This window comes from Lactuca saligna, chromosome 6 (genome assembly GCF_052625555.1).
Source record: "Lactuca saligna cultivar CGN05327 chromosome 6, ASM5262555v1, whole genome shotgun sequence".
NCBI lineage: Eukaryota > Viridiplantae > Streptophyta > Magnoliopsida > Asterales > Asteraceae > Lactuca > Lactuca saligna.
Genome location: NC_136422.1, coordinates 16,011,376 through 16,032,892, shown reverse-complemented (window position 1 = coordinate 16,032,892; position 21,517 = coordinate 16,011,376). Strand labels below are relative to the sequence as shown.

General features: G+C 34.8%; 3 protein-coding genes across 3 annotated transcripts; all 3 read left to right on the top strand.

Moving 5' to 3' along the window:
• Positions 1–204: 204 nt before the first annotated feature.
• ALY3 (DNA binding protein) lies at positions 205–11,866 on the top strand. The gene is made up of 19 exons (XM_078959585.1): positions 205–446; positions 2,316–2,437; positions 5,200–5,298; positions 5,446–5,508; positions 5,626–5,703; positions 6,287–6,473; positions 6,550–6,797; positions 6,885–7,209; positions 7,409–7,486; positions 8,086–8,339; positions 8,430–8,486; positions 8,785–8,991; positions 9,068–9,246; positions 9,325–9,613; positions 10,178–10,477; positions 10,765–10,908; positions 10,983–11,150; positions 11,251–11,457; positions 11,609–11,866. Exons 2-19 carry the CDS (start codon positions 2,333–2,335, stop codon positions 11,771–11,773), a joined length of 3,153 nt encoding a protein of 1,050 aa, XP_078815711.1. The 5' UTR covers positions 205–446; positions 2,316–2,332; the 3' UTR covers positions 11,774–11,866.
• A 4,356-nt stretch (positions 11,867–16,222) lies between these two features.
• On the top strand, positions 16,223–17,286 carry LOC145001750 (protein SRC2-like). The gene has a single exon (XM_078961098.1). The coding sequence runs from the start codon at positions 16,329–16,331 to the stop codon at positions 17,178–17,180; it is 852 nt and encodes a 283-aa protein (XP_078817224.1). The 5' UTR covers positions 16,223–16,328; the 3' UTR covers positions 17,181–17,286.
• A 228-nt stretch (positions 17,287–17,514) lies between these two features.
• On the top strand, positions 17,515–18,519 carry LOC145001485 (protein SRC2 homolog). Its single transcript, XM_078960858.1, has one exon. It carries the CDS (start codon positions 17,760–17,762, stop codon positions 18,432–18,434), a length of 675 nt encoding a protein of 224 aa, XP_078816984.1. The 5' UTR covers positions 17,515–17,759; the 3' UTR covers positions 18,435–18,519.
• Positions 18,520–21,517: the final 2,998 nt, after the last annotated feature.

The following is a 21,517-nucleotide window of genomic DNA, read 5'->3' as shown; positions in this document are numbered from 1 at the left end:
GAATTTCAACGAAAAAAACATAAGATAGGGTATTAGGGTTTAGGACCGATCCACACTACACCTAAAGCAAAAGAAAACCGCCCAAGACCAAACCTGTTTAGCCGAAGACCGGGAAAAAAAATCACACCAGGACTACTTTCGTGAACGGAGGTGTCGCTGAGAAAAGTTGCAAAGGAATAAAAGAATATATATACTAGTATATTTTTTGAAAAATTTAAATTAAAATCACAAAAATCTTCGTCACACAAATGCTCTTCTGGTTGTGGGTTTGGGCGTTTCTTCAATATTTTGTTTTCAAGTTTCGCGGTTGTTGCCCCAAATCCTCGTCTCTCTCTTCCTCTCTCTCCCCCTTTACTGAAATTCTTCGTTGAAACCATCATATTCATTGATCGATTATCCTTCTCGCAGACACCAAATGCTCTGACTAGATTGGAGCTTCAAAATCGGTAATCAAAACTCAGCTATTATACTGATCTGTATCTTTCGTTTGTTTTCATTCCGTTTTAGGTTTTCGTAGTTTGAATTTCCCATGCGTCTCTTTGCTTCTGCTGCTGCTGCCAACTAGTTAAAATAAAAAACCTCTTGAATTCTGTGCTATGCGAATTGAATCGCAATCATAGTTCATTTTTTTGCTGTAGGTTAGTCGGAAACCGATTTAACACGTTGTTTATGAAATCGCCTTTCATCATCAACGGATTGTTTTTGATCTTTAGTTTCATTCACAATTATATGTAGTATGTGGTTTTACTGTTGGCTTAACGAGGATGAGCTGATCTTGCTCATGGCGACGTAATTTGCATATGCAATCTTACTAAATTTATTCTTCGGAGGAGCTATTCAGCTTGATGCTTAATTCATCAATGTTGTTTCGAATTAGGAATAATTTTACTGATATTAATCTTTTTGTTTATTTAATAATTCAATTTCTGAAAGGATCTACATTATGGGCTTTGGTGCAAATCAAGCACCCAAGTTATCATACTTGTAGCATTTGTCTAAAGTTTATCAAGTTTCTGGATGTTTTGGAATCCGTAGCAGCTTCCTGAGTTGAAATGTAAAATGATTTTTCAAATTCAAATTCTAGCTCTCTTTTTTACTTGAACATTCAAGGATGATGTTATGTTATTTGTTTACAAAATTAGTCTTCAAACAGGCAACTTGATATATGTCATTTGTGCTGCAACTTGGGAAGTGTTTTTAAGTAGTACTTCTTGCGGCTAGTTTTCTGTCTTTTTTCTTAATAGTTTAATCAATTTTTAAGGTGACCATTAGGATGGGACCATCAAGGAGTTATTTTTTCTAGTTGTAATGCTTGTTTTATCTGAGAAATGGATCCAAGAGATAGCCTCATGAGTCATGACAATTGGAAAAAGGTCTAGACTTTGAGAGATTGGATGGCAACCGTCTAAAGCGCTAGAATTTGAGATTATGTTACTTATGAGTTATGCCCAGGCAACTCTTGTGGAGAGAGATGAAGGGAATCAGAAGAATGTTCCTTTATATTATTGGCTCATGTTTCCTTACCTTTGTGTGTTTTATTCCATTGGGTATGCAGTCTTCTTTTAAAAGGGAAAAAATGTTTTGTGTTCCTATACACACACATAACTACAATGAAAACAAGTCTTGTTAATCATATGAAGTCAATTTCTTAATTCTCAGTACAAGATATACTTGATGACTGTTACACCAACCCTGTGTGGGTGAGAAAGCTGCTTGGATGACTGTTAGTACTACTTATGTAGTCCCTGCTAACTTTGAAGGCAATATTGTTTGTTATGCATCTATGAGGATGTCATTACAAAGTTCTAACTTCTAAGTCTTTTAGGAAACATTAAACACACAAGACCTAAAGGGAAACTTTTATAATGTGCCACCAAGTCTCCCAAAGTGTTGAAACTCCTACACTCTACAACAGGATTTAAAGCGCCTGTCACTATGATAACATAAAAGAGTAGACTGTATTTGTCTTTTGGGTTGACTGTAAACCATTTGTGACACTTATTTTGGGATAGCCGGAGTAGATACATTTGTGATCTCTGGTAAGCTAACCATGGATATTTTGTTTTACCAAAACAAGTACTTACCATGAATATTTCTTTGTGTAGGCTTTGAAAAACATGTCATTCTTGCATGGTCATTTATTTAGCTAGACAATTGCTTACATGAAGTCGATGAATAAAGTAGTAACTTGGATAGATGAAGTGTTTGCTATCTATTAATTTGTTCATTTTGGAGACTTGCTATCTAGCTGTACATGGTATGTAGACACTAGCCAATAGATATTATTTTCATTGATTCTCTATTTCTTTTTTCAGTGGCAAAGGGAGATCTGATGGGCCCAGCAAAAAAGTCTAGAAGTGTGAACAAACGATTCTCATATGGTAATGAGATACCACCAACTAAAGATGGGGATAACACCTACAAGAAAAACCAGCGGGTGAGTTTAATTCTTCTTTAATCCTTTCTCTAAATCTAATTTAATCTTATTGGTTCTAAACTTCTAATATAAATTTAGTTTAGTCTATGAAGGTTCCCTGTTCACTCAACAGTTAACTCTTTCGAAAATGACTTATTGTTGACAACTTTATCAAAAGGTTCCTTACTTCAAGTTTCAACTTTAGAAATGATTGTTTGTTTTAAATGCAGTGGCTATATTTTATTTCACATGGTGTTATCAGGGTCTGTATGGACTATGGAATGGTCATTACAATGGACTGAGGTGCTTGTTTGCCACATAGGAGTGGAATGGATCATTCCTTTAGGAATGTGATTACTTCCTATGGGTTGATTTTCATTTTATAATCTTTAAAAACACCATTGCTTTTTAAAATATCTCATAACTACTTTTCTTATTAAAAAAAGCTAAAGTTATTTCTATTATAACTTCATTTGACTTTTCATGTCAATTTACTTTTTTAGATTCCTTTTTCTCAGTAGATGTTATTTTTTGATATATTTCTATTAAATTTTGTTTTATAAAGGTAAACACGTAGCCGATAGAAAAGTTATAATGAATACATTAATGTATCTTTCCCTCATTAAGTTAAGATTGACGATAGTTCGGGAGAGAAATAACATAATAGATTATCTTATGTGCAAATACAATCTGTGATTGTTTTAATGATTGTTAAAAATCAAATTAAGAAAAGAAATTCAAAATGATAACCGAACTTTTGTTTGATTGTTTGTTCGATATAACATGTATTTCAAATGGGCATGAGATATATTTATATGTTACTTGTTTAGTGGGATAACTTAATATGATTAAAATTTATTTTTATGAAATGATAGTTTTGTCGTTATTTATCAGTCTAATTACATTCGGGTGTCTATTACTCGTTCAATTACTTTGTCTATTACCCTATTACATTTGTATGTGATTTCATTCTCTCATACCAAAAACATCATTAGTCTCTAACTTCCCAGAAGCATTCATTTAATTTTACTCTTATAAATTTGAAATATAGCATATCACAAAAACTTTTCGTTTGTAAGTTTCATATTACTAACTCACCATGTGACAAGTACCATTTGTAACCTCATTGTATCACACTTAAAATTTGAAATATAGCATATAACAAAAACTTTTCGGATTAATGTCAGTGATATCAAGATTATGCGAAAGTTTATCCCAATAACATAATATTCTAGTTACAAACAATAATTACATACAATAAATTGGTGTTACTAACAAATTCCTTGAGTGTGACATAATAGAATTTGCTGTATCTATCTATCTCCTTGTAAGCTTATCTTCCGCTCCATCTCTTCATAAGACTATTCATGGTAGATGGTACTTCACAAAAGTACTTACTACAATCTCATTTATTTACCTAAAATACACTGCATACACATCCATTTAAGAAACACGTGTGAGAATAAGGATTATACAAAGAATAACATTGTATAAACTATAAACATTAGATGCACATAAATAAACTGTTTTGTGACACATAGATACGCCCGTTTTCACTACCACTAGAAGAATTTCCCAACGCCTATGGAAATCACCAAAACATGGCATATAGCCATCTAGTAAAGTGTACACATTATTCTACCAACATGCCTCCTAACACATAAGGAACCCATTATGGGTCTTCAAACCCTAGAAATATCCTTTTTCATAAAACCCTGACTTGTCCCATACACCCACTCAATAATGGTGTTCTAAGACAAATCCTCACCATAAATATCCATTTCTTCCATAAACAACATAATTTCACATTAATTTCACATTCTTCACCAACCCAAATTATACATTCACTATAATGCTCAAAACCTTGAAATTGAAACCCCAACTTCACACATGAACATCATCAAAACTGAATACTAGGGTTTAGTATAATTAATTGCAATATTCAACATGCCTCTTAAAGACCTTCACGACAATCTTTTAATCATTGTTTGCTGTTACTTATACGTAATAATTGCAATTTGTTGCTTATGAGTGAAGTAGGGAAACTAGGTCTGTTCTGGTGGATGATAAGAAATTACAAATCATTAGAGAAGACTATTATATTTCTAATTTGAAGAATACAATTTAGTTCCTTATAAATAACAATGGAAATCCGTAGTTAACAAGGGATGCAGGATTGAAGCAAAACTGGAATCATCGTAGTGGAGATAGGCTAACACAAATTATTAGAGAAGATTGTAATGTTTTGAATAATTTTGAAGAATACAACCAAGTCATTTATTAAGGAAACTGCCAAACATGGTAGCCTCTAAAATGCTATATTACAATTCTGTAAAAAATATGGTAGAGATGATGAAGAATTTTTGAATACTTTATTCACCAGAAATAGGGTACATATATAAGATGGAAACCAGAAAAAGGAAACCATAACATCAGGGAAAAGATACTTGCTGATCCTATCTAAGTAAGGAAAAAATAAATACACAATAATTTCCTTAAATCTATTCTAAAATACAGCTGTTGACAGAAAAGGATATCACAAAATATTTACATGTTAATCAATTTCTTTTCTTGTTTTTGGTATAAGGCTATGTTTATCTAACTGTGTGATTATGATGTTGGTGCACTTGCTACGTTTGAATTTACCGAAATAAAACAGCAGTCTTTCAAACTACAGCTTTTTGCTTTTGATACTCTATAAGGATCAGTGGCGACTGCTAAAATAAGCAATAGCTTACAATGTTTAATTGTTGGTGATTAAATCACTGCCTTATTCTTTCCAGAAAAAGAAGTTGTCAGATATGTTGGGCCCACACTGGAGCAAGGAAGAGCTGGACCATTTTTATGAAGCTTATCGTAAGCATGGGAGAGACTGGAGAAAGGTCACTTTAATTTTCATGACTCTATAGGGCATAACCACTTATTGGCAATAAATTCACACATTTATAAGTATATAACTTCTACACTTTGTTGATGAATCAGAAACCTGTGATTGACATCTAATGTTCAAATACCATATGCATTTTTAGGTGGCTTCAGCTCTCCGAAACCGCTCTGTGGAAATGGTGGAGGCTGTTTATTCTCTGAATAAGGTAATCATGAAATCTAATGTAGCATGTTATCCGACCTTTTCAATTCATGTTGTCTTCCCTTTATAATATCCAATCCATTTGTCAACTTGGTAATTAATGTACTTGTGTCACTTTCAGGCATATTTATCTCTTCCAGAGGGAACAGCCTCTGTTGCAGGGTTTATTGCAATGATGACTGATTATTATAGCAACATGGTGAGATTTTAATCTTTATTTCTTGTTGTGCATCTGTAGGTGCACATATTTGCTTTTTCCTGCAAGTACATCAAGCCTCTACCTTTTATTTTCCGTTTTTATTGAATAGAAGTTTCAGCAAACCAACGAATCATGAAAAATCAATAAATTAAAAGCAAGAAGATAAAATTATTTAATCTTTTGCAGTATTGCTCATGAAATCATTAATATGAGATGCGGGTGTGTATTTTATAATTTTTGTATCTAACCAGCCATCTAAAGCGCTGTTTCTTTTTCTTCCCATTAAGCACTGTATCAGTAAAGTGGATGTCTATTTGGATATAGTGCTGTATAGATAAGGTCTTTATCATTTCTAGACTGAATAAACCATCTTAATGAGAGTAAATGACCATATTAGCCTTATTCATCAATTTTAACGAGAGAGGAGTTGGGTGGAAAAAAAGTAAATGGTTGGTGTCTCAATACTTTAAGCCAGTTTTTTTTTTTTTTTTTTTGGCTTAATCCATTTAGTCAATCTGTTCATATTAAGTGCTTAACCCGTTAAGCTCATCAAGTGGTTTTGTTTTGAGTTTTGATTTTTCAGGAAGATAGAGATAGTGAACAAGAAAAAAATGACGGTGTAGGAACATCCCGGAAGCCACTAAAACGCTTGCAGCGCAAAGTTCCTGAGATCATACCTAAAGGCTCTGTTGATCGTATTCATTTGCATCCAGGGGCAGTTTTGTCAGATTATGGTTGCATGTCTTTAACAAAGAAGAAGCGCTCTGGTGGTATGTCATTGTTGTTTTAACTTTTAATCATCTGACAGGTGTAAATTATGAAATTGTTTCTTTTTAAATTTTTTAGGAAGCAGACCTCGTGTTGTTGGAAAAAGGACACCTCGTTTCCCTGTCTCACATTCTCACGAGTATGTCAAGGGCGAAAAGTCTTTTTTGCCAACAAGGAAAGGGATAATAAAACCCAAAGCAGATGATGATGAAGATGTTGCTCATAGTATAGCAATGGCATTGGCAGAAGCTTCAAAGAAAGGTAGTTCTCCAAATACAAGAGCTTCCAGTCTAATGTCATCACCTTCTCAGAGCGCTGAAAGAATGGTATGTGTGATTTATATAATATTTTTTTAAACAACATCTAGAAAGATGAGACTTGAGAGACTGATTTACCTTTTGTTTTGGACACAGTATGATGAGTCAGATGTAGGTAGTGGTTATGGTGAGGATATAGAAGGTAGCATGGAAGCTGATAATACAGATTTTCCTAGGGATAAGAGTAAAGAAAGAATAAATGCTGGTTATGTGTTACATGATCGAAAAGGATCACAAGGGAAAAAAGTACGAGTTGATAAAAAAGAAAACAAACATTTAGATTATATACGGGAAGCTTGTAGTGGCACAGAAGGGCATAATTTAAGTACGCTAAGAAGAAATTTTGAATTTTCTGATGCAAAACCTTCAAAGTCTTCTCAAGGTTCCAAGAAAAGAAGTAAAGGAGCTCATACTGGCAGAGGTATTGTGTTTCCTAATTTCTAGTATATGAGTTTCAATTAATTTAATGGTTTTTATCTAGTGTGATGAATCATAGTACTTTATATCTACCTTAAATGTTCATTTTGAGATGATAAAAGAACACCCCTTATATTTTTCTCTTGATTTAACAATTTATAGTGATTAATTTTGGTACTTACTGTGGATTCCTTTTCCTGCAGATGAAAATTCTGCCTTTGATGCCCTGGAAACCTTGGCAAATCTGTCTTTGATGATTTTACCCGAGGCAAATGGAAATGGTAAGATATATTAGTAGACATAGCTTCTTTTTGACTTAATGGATAGAAAAGTTGATGCATATACATAGATAGATAGATAATGTTGTTTCTTTCTTACTTAATACAACCAGAATGACTTATTGGTTTAAGTGATAAGTTTGCCACTTTACGTATTAAGACCCCCCCACCCCCCAACCACACACACAAAAAAAAAAAAATTACAAATTTCCCTTGTTTCTAAATTCTTTCCAATTTTCACAACCTAAAAAAACGCATTGATCCTCATGGTCTTTTTTCTTTCAATTTATTTGACTGCATTTGTTTCTTATTAATTTCAATTTCAAATAAACAGTCGTTTATCATTTTAAAAAAATGGTTAACTAGTCATTACTCCTATTCAGACAATTCATTCAGATTCAAAAAGAAACAGAGTATGTGTATACAAAACCTACTCCATACATCATTTTTCCATTCATCAGTTTATTCGTACAACACTTGATGAGAAAAAAAAAGAGCCCCTAAGTTGAAAATTATAATAGTCAGATAACTAGGTTTTGCTGTTCTTGATCTCAATCATTGCAAACTAAACTTGTATTAATTACACTGGTTCTTTAATTTAGGGAAAGATGAACTTGTTGAAGACTCTCATCTGCTGCTATCTATCCCTACAAGTACAAGCCGCCAGGGAGAGAAGCGTAAATCATCAGTTCCTAAAAGGAGTCGGTCAATTTCTATATTAGAAGCTTCTGACAACAAAGCCCAGTCATCAGGCAAAGACTCGGTTGATGACACCAATATTGCTTCAGAAGCAAAGGAATCACATCACTTAATTACTAAAGTATCCAGAAAGAGACAGAAGATCGTGGCACCCAAAGTAAGCATGGGCTTGAACATGAACATTACACTTTTTCCCATTAGTTTGACTTTTTATGTGTTTGTGATATTTATGGCACACTAATTTCAGATTCCAAAATCTGAAGCTGCTATTCATACAAATGGTAAAGAGTCTCTGGAGTCTGAGGTGGGCTTGCTCATTATCTTCTTTTACTTTTGAGTAAATTACATTTTTAGTCCCCGAGTATTGCTGATTTTTTCAATTTTGGTCCCAAAAAGTTTTTTTTATGTAGTTTTGGTCTTTACTTGAGATTCTTTTAACGTTTTTCGTTCTTGTTCCAAGTAAAATAACTATATTTACTCTTTTTGGGACCAAAACTGAAAAAGTTAGCTATACCCAGGGACCAAAAATGTAATTTACTCTTTACTTTTTGAAACACAATGGCAAAAATGATGGAATAACTTATGTTATTGTATACAATTAGGCTACAGAGAGTAAAAGTATACCCCAGTTGGCCAAAAATGACAAACATACCCCTTCTAGTATCGACACAAGAAAGGAAGTAGACATACGTACCAAAGTCAGGAGCAAGCATAAGCTGTTCAAACCAGACACTCTTTTTGATGGAGTTGGAAAAGACAAGCCAAGCGTACACTTCCCTTCTCTCAGTCAAACACCAGTCAAGCTTAACGTACTTATCTCAAATATTAGTTATTTTCTATCTGTATATCAACTCAACTGTTGATAAGTTTTGATCCAATTTTCAGGAAGAAGTTTCTAATTGTCTATCAAACAAGCTGATGCGAAGATGGTGTGCATGTGAATTTTTCTACAGTGCAATAGACGACCCTTGGTTTGCCAAACAGGAATTCGTTGAGTATTTGTATCATGTTGGTTTAGGCCATGTTCCAAGATTAACCCGAGTCGAATGGGGTGTTATCAGAAGGTATTTGATTTTTATGTTATATAATACAAATTTGTATTTATTGTTTTTCTTTATTTGGCGTATCATTTTTTGATGCAGTTCTCTTGGGAAACCTCGGAGGTTTTCAATTAATTTTTTGAAGGAAGAAAAGGAAAAGCTTAATCAATATCAAGATTCTGTTAGGACACATTATACTGAGCTTCGTTCTGGTAGTAGAGATGGATTACCAACAGATCTTGCTAGGCCATTATCAGTAGGGCAACGTGTGGTAGCCATCTATCCAAAAACAAGAGAAATTCATGATGGAACTGTATTGACCGTAGATCATGATCATCACAGGTGTCGTATTCAATTCGATCGACATGAGCTAGGTGTTGAACAAATCATGGTAAATATTCTAGGTGTATTCTTTTTTATCTTAAAATTTATTAGTTTTTTTTTTATAAAAGTTGGCCCACAAATTTTTTATTACTATAACTTTATGTATTTTGTTGTTAGGCAGTTATACCCAAAACAGCCACTTTATAAATGAAGAAGAATCACATTTGACATTCATTTAAATGAATGTTTACACATGCATTTATACAAATATTACACTTATGTAATGTTTTACGGAGTTTTTATTAGATTACTAGTATTGTAAATGACCATATTTGGTGTTGGGTTGTAAATGTACTAATTCTAATGTATCTTAATGAACTGTTGTAATATCTTTTCTTTCTCATATCGGATGCCCGCTTTATTTGTTTTGGTCAACTAATAAAAGCCTTTATTTAGGGCATTATAGAAAGCTCATAGTGGGATAACTGTTTTTTATTTTTTAAATAGTAATTTTGCTTAAAAGTTTCTACTTTGCTTCCAGATATGAATGAAATTATGTCCTTGTGTTTCTTCTTTGTTTATGCTAAGAACATTTTATAATCAATATTGTCTTAATGTACTATTGACTCAGGATACCGATTGCATGCCCTTAAATCCTTTTGAGAACATGCCTGCATCACTGATGCGTCAAACACCTGTTGGCAAATTCTTGGAGAGCTTAAATGAGGTGAAAATAAAAGATCAGAGATTAGAAGGTTACACAAACACAAAGTCCACTTCTCGTGAACAATTAGAGAACATGTATGATGCTGCTTCAATTAAGTCCAATTCACTATCTAGAAATCATCATGGGACCCACTCTGCACAATTTCATGCAAAAGAAGCTGATGTTGAAGCCATTGCTGAACTGACCCGTGCTCTTGACAAAAAGGTTCTTCCATCTACATTCTTGATAGTTTTGTATTAGTTTTGTATCAGTCCAAAAATTGAAAACGTCCAATGTCTTCCCTAAGTTTGCATTTTGTTGCGGATATGGTCCCTGTTACCACAAGTTCAGTCCAAATTTTGAAGTCATTTTATATGGGTCAAGTATCATATGCGCAAACAAACAGAGTAAGGACAACATTGGAAAATTTTCAAATTTTGTACCGAACTTGCAATTTTGGGTTAAGCAAAGGGACCAGGTTTGCAATTTATTAAACATGTTGAAATGTGCAGGAGGCTGTGGTTTTTGAGTTGAGGCGAATGAATGATGATGTGTTGGAAAACCAAACGGATGGTGAGTCTGCTCTTCAGGAGTCAGATGCTTTCAAAAAGCAATACGCAGCTGTTCTTGTACAGTTAAACGAAGCAAATGCTCAGGCAAGGGCAATATCGTCTTTCCACCCCACCCTCACAAATATCATTGTTATTTAATTTAACATGTCCTCTTTCAGGTTTCTTCTGCTTTGTTTCGCTTGAGACAACGCAACACATATCAGGGCAACATCCTGCTCACAACCTTGCCCAAGACAGTGGCCACAGAAGACTCAAAATGTCAAGTCAATGAGATTGTTGAGATATCAAGAACCAAGGCTCGTACAATGGTAGACATAGCCATACAGGTAAGATATTTTATTATAATTTTATAGGCTTAAAGCCTGAAAATACAGAAATGGATTATTCTAATAATCTAATTATATTTTATTCGAATTAACAATTTAGGCGATTTCATCGCTGAAGCTTGATCCCACGGTTGAGATTGACAAGGCTGTTGATTATGTAAATGATCGGCTTCCGTTGGATGATTCCTTTGTGACTGTAAAAGCACCTGATTCTAAGTCAATGAAGTCAAATCCTTGTGATTTAAGTAAAGCATCAGTCCCCTCTGAACTGATAACTCAGTGTGTTGCTACTCTGTTCATCATTCAGGTAAAAAATTAGTTAAATAAAGCATCCTACATCCATTTTTTCACTGCTTGCTATAATTGGGTGGATTTTTCAAAATGGGAAATAAATAAAAAGTAGAGTATGTTGGTATTTGGGATTGTATTTAAGAAGTTTGGTGGGATGGAATTTACAGAAATGTACAGAAAGAGAGTTTCCACCAGCGGAAGTAGCGAGTATATTGGATTCAGCAGTTTCTAGTTTACAACCGTGGTCCCCACAGAATGTGCAGGTATATGCAGAGATACAGAAATGCATGGGGATAATTAAGAACCAGATTTTAGCTCTAGTACCAACCTAACTTAACTTAATTTTTCTCAATTAATTAATTGTACATGCGAAATTGTGAAAGAACTAGATTTTCAGATTCTCAATCTTTGGTATCATTTCTCCCTCCTTCCCTGTTTAACTTTATAGTTGGAATTTCCATTTCTCATTGCTTCCCTTGCTTGCTAGTTTGGGTTTATTGTTATTATTTTTTTTATTTTGCTTAAATCGCTTTTTGTTGGGCATAGGCATTGTTAAAATATAAACGCTATTTATACAAATGAGATAACATTTTCTAATTATTGACAATTTAAAAAACTGTTTTTGAAATTAACTAATTTATACTTCTTGTGAAATATTTTATAAAAGAACCTCATAATTTGTTATCATTTAAATATATGTAATATTAAAAAAAAATTAAAAGTATTTAACTATGACATTAAATAAAAAAGAAAAAGACAAGTCTAATCAAAATGGTTAAAAGTTTTCAAGATTTAACAAAATTAGTCTTTTTTTTTTTTTTTTTCTAGTATAACCACAAATTTTAAAGATTTACCAAAACTTGGTCTTTTTTCTAGTATAACCACTAACTACTGCAATTTTTTGCCATGGGAAATGGGTTCTGGCTTTGCAAAATAGGCTTTTCATGTCTAAAACATTTTTTTTTCTTTAGTTATTATATTATATATTTTTGGTAAAATCTTTTTAGATCTAAGACTTTATTTTAGCAACATAAAACTCTCTTGTGCCACCTTGACAACAACAATACTACGAATCTCATCATCAATGGCACTCGACTTTTTGGGATCATTGGAGCGTGAACTTCGGGTAACTACCATATTAAAACACACAAGAAAACCATCAGAATTAGGCTAAAGCCTCTACACAAACATCCACTCCTACAAGCTCCTTAGTTCCTTAAGATTCCTTCTTGAGTCACGTATGGATCCGATGATTTCAGTAGTATAGGTCTCAAGTCATCATCTCATTTCACACTAACCCGTATTTGTGTCAAGTCATCATCTCAAGACCCTAAGTCACAAGGACTCTATTCCTCAAGAGCATTTATACACCTACACCATGGATTCCCCATAACCTTTACAAAGCATCTAGACACCCATCCTAGGCTGCTCCCCCGCACTGCTCCGCCTCACAAGACCTCCGCTATCATCGCCATTTGCTTCGTACATGCCAATTGTACACAATACAAGACTTGATAGACAATTAAATGATTCTACCTTAAATCCACAACCAGACAAGGAACATGAAGAAATGCTAAATCAAACATTCTAAGGTTATAAAATCCTAACTATGTACAATTATACAACATACAACAAACATCAATGACAAATTCAATCTTATAAGAGCAAACTCCTAGGATAAAGGCATCATAAATCAGACAACCCTATTACACTTTTCCCGTAGAATCCTTAGCCTATCACTATCATGCAGTTCTATCAGTTCATAAGATATCAACTCTACGCTACTCATAAAATAATTTGAGATATTTTGGGAAACTACCGCTCGAGCTCTGGTCGATTGTACATATTGCTTCACTGGGTTTTTCACATATAAAATTTTCTTCTTTCCTTTGAAAAGTTTTATGAAAATATTTAGATCCTTAGTTTGAGTTTGGAATTCCCCTAAAATTCATTCAAATCCCATAAACCAGGGCACTGATACCAATTTGTAACATCCAAAATTTCAAACCAAAATTTTCATTAAAACCATAGAAAAACAGTTTTCATAAAACCAACCCAAGAAAAGTCATAATGTCAATTACTATTCCACATCAAAATATCAGAGTGTCCCAAAATATCCAAACAAAATCCCTCGACAAATGTGTACAATCAAGCTTTCGCCTACCCGCGATGCTTAGAAGTATATGAAATACATTTAATCAACTATAAACACAAAGCTTAGCGACTTCCCCAAAATATCACATACAACACAACACAGAAAACAACTATGAGTTATCAGCAACCCTGGAGACTACCTGAAGTCTCAACACATATAAACAACACATACATAATAATAACACTTAGACCCAGCTGGTCATCACATGTAAGAATAAGTGAGGAGACTCACCTGACACTGATGACTGATAGAACTCACACCCGAATTATCGGAACTAGACTCTGCCTAATTAAATACACCAACTAACCTTAATTAATAATTAAGTTATTTTCATATACACTACTAAGCTCAAGTCAAGTCTAGTCTACACTTAGAGTAAAATACCATTTTACCCTTCATAAATCCCTCGTCATCCACCTAATACTAAATTGTTCAAAATCTGAAAAAGTCAACAAATTTCATCCTGGTCCGTACGCTCAGTGTACTTGTGTCTACGCTGGGTGTAGAGTGTATCACCAGAAAACGGGCTCGCATAAGGCTACGCGGGGTGTAGCCAAGCGTACGAACATTGCTCTCACAATCTTCATGCAAAATGTCTTAATCCTTAAGGCATTTATTCTAAACACAGATCTGGCCCCTAAACAACGTCTTAATACATAAAATCTCTGACCTTAAGCCTTTGCATGGCTATAAGGAGCTAAAACTCAAAACCCATAACTTTTACTTCATAAAAACCTCCACAACTCTTTCATGAAAGAAAAGAAGTGCCCAAGCTAGCATTTTTATGAATCAAGACACCTTAGAATGTCCAAAAAGGAGTTAATAACTTTGGAGTACTCCATACTCACAAAGATGCAAAGCTTGGGACAAAAAAACCAAAATGCAAGACTAAACAAGTTCTATTTAAACAAGCTCCAAGATTTGAACTTTATACCTTAAAAAGGTGCACAAGAGGATGAAGTTTCTGGATATACATGCTAGAGTGCACCACCACCTCTTGAATGATCTTTTTTCTAGCACCAAACACTCAAGATTCACTTTCCAAGCTTCAAATCTCTCATACACAAGCTAGGGTTTCGTTATAGAGTTTAGTGGGAATGGAGGCCTGGATAAGATGATGTCCAAGGGAGGAATAAGATGATTAAATAAGGGCACACCCTAAATTTTAGTGTTTGACATCTACATGAGTATGCCTGACTTACTCACACGTATGCCTAACGTACTCCCTCCTCCGTCTTGACTCCTCGAAGACTTACGCCCGACGTACAAGGCTAGTACGTCCAGCGTAAGTGGCCAAAATGAAAACTTATAACAACTTCAAGGGTTGAAAAATAAAATACCTGACAACATGTGTTACATTTAAAAAATATATATATTGTTAAGATTCTTACAATAATATTTAGAAATTAAATCATAAAACGTCAATAATTAATAAATTTATGATAATTTTTATAAATACAACAAAAAGAGAAAACTATAATAGAATAAATAATACAAACTTGTCTCGTTCAAAACCATAGACCGTTTCATTTAAAACAAAAGTCGATTATTCGTCGAATACTAATAATACCGTTCAACCAAATGATTGAATAAGGTGGTGATTAGGATTGAATAAGAGTTGAATGGAGTGTGAGTGATGACATAGAGTAGAGTTGAATGATGATCGAATGGTTCAACAGAAAGAATGAAATTGTGATTAGGATTGAATAAATGTTTAATGAGTTGTGAGTGGTGTTGTATAAATGTTTAATGGATGATGTGACAATCCATTGAACTCTATAGAGTTTAGTGGATTATACATGCCCTTATGAATAGACCGAACATGATAACTTTTGCAATGTTATTTGACCGATGATTCTTTGGAAAATTTTAAAAAGGATTACAATCTAGGCTTTTAAATGGGGATACCTCCCTATTAGTATCTAAAATGCATATGGTCATGGAAGTTCATACACAATGATGCACTACTCCAAGCATATTATCTTCCGATAGCATTTATTCGCTAGCATATGACATACGCAATATTCATAAATAGTCAAGACATAATTCAAAACATTGGATTTGTAAAGCATATATAGATTTTAAACATATTATACAAGTGTCCCAAACTGAAAAATAACCACGCATTCACCTCAAGCAAGTAGTGTATGTTTTTGACATTTTATATAAATGAGAGGACACATATAGTAAAACTCAATTTTTTCCTTAGCATTGGACACGTTCATATGCCACTGATCCATTTATATTCCTATAAATCTGTTTGTTAATTACGTAGTGAGCAATCCATCCCACAACTTGCTTTGTCATCAGTTGATAAAAGGCTTGATCGTGGATCAAAGGGAAATGAGCATAATATTTATTTCTTCTATATAGAAAAGGGATTTATTTATACGTAAATAAATTTACTATTTCTGGAATGATAATAGATTCTATTTATAACTATGGTTCGTAACAGATTTTGTCATAGAATAGATGATCTCGAAATTCGACACAAAATTACAAAATCCACATTCCACACGGTTTCGACTCGGTTTAAAAATCCATATTCCAACGGTTGACCCGTTTATTACGGTTAACAGATAAACGGCGGGTCGACGGTTATATTCTGAACCGCTAAGATCAACCACGCCACCTTCCTTGCTGTTTCCTTCCCCTAAAGTCGGTTTCTTAATCACCAGTTCACCCCAAACACTATAAAAGTTCATATCCAATCTCACTTTCACCAATCAACCATGGAATACAGAACCTTAGACCTCACTCTCGTCTCCGCAAAGGGTATCAAGAAAGCCTCTCTCGTCGGGAAACCAGATGTCTACGCCGTCGTTTACATCTCCGGCGCCCAAAGCAACCAAAAGTTTAGAACCCCTGTTGACAAAGACGGAGGTTCCAACCCTACCTGGAATTTCCCCTTGAGTTTTACTGTTGATGAAGCTGCCGGATTACACAACCGACTGACGCTCCTCGTCAAGATCAAGGCTGTGGGGATTTTCAGCGATAAGAATCTGGGAGAAGTTCGCGTGCCGATTAAAGAGCTTTTGGAAGGTGTATCGAATGAAGGGAAGACGCATCAGCTTGTTAGTTATCAGGTGAGGACGAAGTCCGGGAAGACGAAAGGGTTTCTCAGTTTTTCTTATAAATTTGGGGAAAAGTTTTCCGGTAAGGCGGAGGAGCCCGTCACGGCTTATCCTCCAGGGATGGCGGTTGGATCCAGTTCAGCGTATGCACAGCCGTATGGGGCGGCGGCGGCGGCGGCAGGTGGGTATTACCAGCCTCCTGCTACTGGTTACCCTCCTCAGCCACAGACTGGATATGCGTACCAGCACCAGCAACAACCGGGTTATGGTGGTTATCCTCCGCCACCACCGCCGGGGTACGGTGGATATCCTCCTCCGCAACAGGGGTACGGGAATCCGGCGGTTCAGCAGCCTCCAAAGAAGAGCAAATTTGGTATGGGGTTGGGAGCCGGTTTGCTAGGTGGTGCACTGGGTGGACTGTTGATCGGCGATATTGTGTCGGATGCTGCTGACGGTGGCGGATGTGGCGGTGACGGTGGCGGATGTGGCGGTGGCTGCGGCGGGTTTTAATATTACGTTTTGATAATTATATAGCATGAGCTGGTTTGTTGTTTTCATTTCCATTGTAAATATACTTTCGGTTTAAATTTAATAAACCAACTCGTTTTCCTACAAATATGATTATATCAGTGTGTTTGGACTTTGGATTGCATTTGGAACTTGGAAGTGAATATTTAACCCAAAGATAATAAAGACAAAAAAAAAAATAATGTTAATTATAAAAGGGTTATACCTTTAATATGGAGATTTTATTTTTAATGATAGGCATAATATAAAAATATACATCATAATTGAATATAATAATGAAATTATGAAATTTATTTCACAACAATTGAGAGTTAATGTTTGGATTAATTAACCTTTTTTCCTCAAGATTTCATTCAACTAATCACACCCAAGAAGTTCGGGATTTGAATCCCATGACGCTCACTCACTCATGATGATCTTTTCCTATTTCTTTGACAAATTCGAAATCCATATTTATCTTTGTTTTAATTTTCCTTTTATAGATCTACACACTTACACCACACCTTCCTCGCTGTTTCCTTCTCCCAAATTCACCCAACTCTCTACTTTCACCGATCAACCATGGATTACAGAACCTTTGACCTGACACTCATCTCCGCAAACGACCTCAAAAAAGCCTTCCTCTTCGGAAAACCAGATGTCTACGCCGTCGCTTATATCTCTGGTACTGCCGGCAATCAAATGCTTAGAACCCCCGTTGACAAAAACGGAGGTTCAAACCCAACCTGGAATTGTCCCATGAAGTTTACTCTCGATTTCGCCGCCATCTTACAGAATCGCCTGAGACTCATCGTCGAGATTAAGGCTGTCGGAATGTTCGGTGATAAGCATTTGGGAGAAGTTCACTTCAAGTTCATGGAGAATTGCGGATCGAATTCGGAGCAGATGTTTGTTAGTCCTCGGGTGATAAGCCCCTCCGGGAAGAAGAAAGGCTATCTTAATGTTACCTATCGTGTCGGGGAAAAAATCTCCGGTAACTCGTTGGAGACCTTAACGGGTTACCCTTCCGGGATGGTGGTTGGATCTTATCAGCCTCCTGTTGCTGGATATGCGTATCTGCACCAACAGCAACCGGGTTATGGTGGTTACCCTCTGCCACCACCGCCGGGGTACGGTGGATATCCTCCACAGATGGGATACGGGTATCCGGCAGGCAGTTCAGCAACCTTTACTGTATGTTTATACATTGCCTGCATTGGGTTGTTTGTTTCCATGTTCATTTTAGTGTGTGTTTAAATTTACAAAATTAATTTGTTCTATAACAGATATCATGTTACAATACTGTTTTATTAATCGGAGATAAAAGTTATCTTTAATCTAATGAAGCACGAAAAATAATGTTCACATTTTCTTGATTTATGATATTTTTAGGTTTTATCATCTCAAGCAGAAATAGATCTATTTATTTATAAACTAATAGGTTTGAAAAAGGAAAAAAGTTATAAAGTAATTATTGATCAATGATAAGATTTTTTTTATTAATTTATAAAGATAAAGATAAATGTTTTGTTTAAAAATATTAATATTTATAATAATTAGTTCATACTACCCGGTTTGAATATCCGATCAACATTTTGTATTTGTATTTATAAAAGTTTATATTTTTTGCAATGCAATATAATTTTAATAGAGTGAAAAAAAAAACAGAATAAAAAAAAAACAATTCAATGGAGAAAAAATTGTCTTTGTTATAAAACGATATAATGATCCATAAGATGAATTTGTTAAAACGATATAAGGGTTCATAAGTTGATGATACAAACTTTCAAAATGAAATTATCCTTTAATACATTTGGTTCACTTATTAGAGTCACATTTTATGTTATTCTGGATAAATATAAAAAACAGTTTAGTTGATTATAATGAATTGATTACATAAGAAGAATAATACTGAAAACACAACATATTGATAAGATTTATACAAGAAAGGAAAAATTATATAATTAAATGAAAAACATTATAAACTAGGTCTGATAATTGTATCGTGTTTGGGTTGGCGTGTCGCGGATGGCGGTTGGCGTGTCAAAATATACCAACCAAAACAAAACTCATTTAATTATACAGGTCACAAGTTGACGAATTTGGAACGTAAACTCATATATGACCCGTCAACCCATTTATTTACACGAGTTCACGGATTGGTGGGTTCATGAGTCAGATTTAGGTTCGTCTGTTCGTGAGTTAGATTCCATAAAGATAATTGATAATTAAACATGAATAAATTCTTCATGCAAACATATCCGAATTTTAGAAACTTAAGTCTTAAACATTCAAATGAAAATTATAAAAATTCATAGAAACATGTTCAAACTAAAACATTAATATTAACATATATAAATTCAATTGTAAGCGTCGATGTCGTTCGATATTGATTCAATCTTTAATGTCGTCATTTTTGTGGGATATTTAGATTATTTAGGGAAACCACCAAACACGTTGCAATGCAAATCAGCAGATGGTTACCCACGGGTCACATGGTCAATGATATTGGACATCCTATCATAGTATAAGTATAAAGTGTACAGTGTATAATAATTAATACATTTAAAAAATATATAATTTTTTTATTCAAATTGTAAACGGGTTGACGGGTCAACCCATATTTTTTGAGAAACCCATATATGACCTGTTTAATAAACGAGTTGACGGGTTGAAAATCTCAACCCAAACCCGTTTATTTCATGTTGTGGGTCGTATCGAGAATTTTGAATCCTACTATAAACAACACTTGTGCATTATTTCTTAATTGATCAAAATTTGTGGTTGTTTATTAAAGAAAAAATGCCCATAAATGGTCATTGTTTATTTTATAAAGTAAAATAAATTTTTTAACAAACAACACTGTTTTAAAAAATGACCCATTGTCCATTATTTAAAAAATAACCTAAAATGGTCTTTGTATATTATGGAAGTGAAAAAAAAATACAAAATACTCTATGTTCAAAAAAATATAACTTAAATGGCCCTCTTATTAAAAAAGCTAACGGAAATCATGTACATATTTTAAATAACTAGGAAAGGTCCCCGGTGTTGCGGGGATTGGATGTTATTAGATACAGATGACAATATATAAAATTTTGTGACTGTCATTGTTTGATATGTATATAAAGTCATTTTATGAATATAAATAGGGCTAATGTCATAAAAACCTTCAAATTTTCAAGAAATGTTCGGTTATATCCTAAGTCCATTTTTATGTCTATAAAAACCGCATATTTGGGAACAAATTGTCATAATTGCCCTATTTTCCGATTTTAGCCTTCTATGGCGTTTTGGGGTGTTTTGTTCAGTTGTTTTCTATTCATCACCATAGAAGTTCAATAGATATGCCCTTCATACTCAATGAAATCCATATATTGAATCAATAAAATTCCACATAACAATCTCATTTTGGCCTCAAGGAATCAATTCAGATGAACAAGATCGTCCATTCGTAACCCGAAAACCACCACCACCTGTGATATGCATCACCATCACCATCAAATATCAAACAATTCTGCTACCATCACTGAAATCCACCACCGCCACCACATCTACATTGACATCGTCCACTACCACCACCTCCCTTTCTTACCCATATCTAAACTCATTACCCAGATCGATGTCATGGGTGCTCAAACTTAAAAATTAAACCCAAATATGATACCCAAAAATTAAACTCAAAAACCATAGATGAAATCAAAATCGTGGTTAGTAGCACGAATGTACAAACTTGAAATTAAGCCCAAACGAAACCTAAACCAAAACTTGCATTCACATTTCAGATAGTAGAGAAGTGAAGGAGATGATGGTGATGAACAATCATGTAACACCCCCCACTGGCACGTATCACAATATTATCCGCTTTGGGCCACTCGGCACGAGGACTTCCCAGGGGGTCACCCATCCCGGTAGTACTCCCGCCCGAGCACGCTTAACTGCAGAGTTCTTATGGGATCTGCTGCCCTCACGGCTTTAAAACGCGTTGTGATAGGGAAGGTATCCACACCCCTTATAAGGAATGCTTAGTTTTCCTTCCCAGCCGATGTGGGTTCAGGTGCAACCCACCTTCACCCCCCATTATAGGGTTCGACGTCCCTGTCGAACATATCGACCCGTGCCCTAGCTCTGATACCATTTGTGACATCCCCCTCTGGCACGTATCACAATATTGTCCGCTTTGGGCCACTCGGCACGAGGACTTCCCAGGGGGTTACCCATCCCGGTACTACTCCCGCCCGAGCACGCTTAACTGCAGAGTTCTTATGGGATCTGCTGCCCTCACGGCTTTAAAACGCGTTGTGATAGGGAAGGTATCGACACCCCTTATAAGGAATGCT

Excerpts from the sequence above, each read along its gene's own strand:
- ALY3 (XM_078959585.1), top strand. The coding sequence starts at position 2,333 with ATGGGCCCAGCAAAAAAGTCTAGAAGTGTGAACAAACGATTCTCATAT. Across the intron at positions 7,210-7,408 it reads AGGAGCTCATACTGGCAGAG|ATGAAAATTCTGCCTTTGAT; the intron begins GTATTGTGTTTC and ends CTTTTCCTGCAG. Across the intron at positions 11,151-11,250 it reads TGGTAGACATAGCCATACAG|GCGATTTCATCGCTGAAGCT; the intron begins GTAAGATATTTT and ends TTAACAATTTAG.
- LOC145001485 (XM_078960858.1), top strand. The coding sequence starts at position 17,760 with ATGGATTACAGAACCTTTGACCTGACACTCATCTCCGCAAACGACCTC.
- LOC145001750 (XM_078961098.1), top strand. The coding sequence starts at position 16,329 with ATGGAATACAGAACCTTAGACCTCACTCTCGTCTCCGCAAAGGGTATC.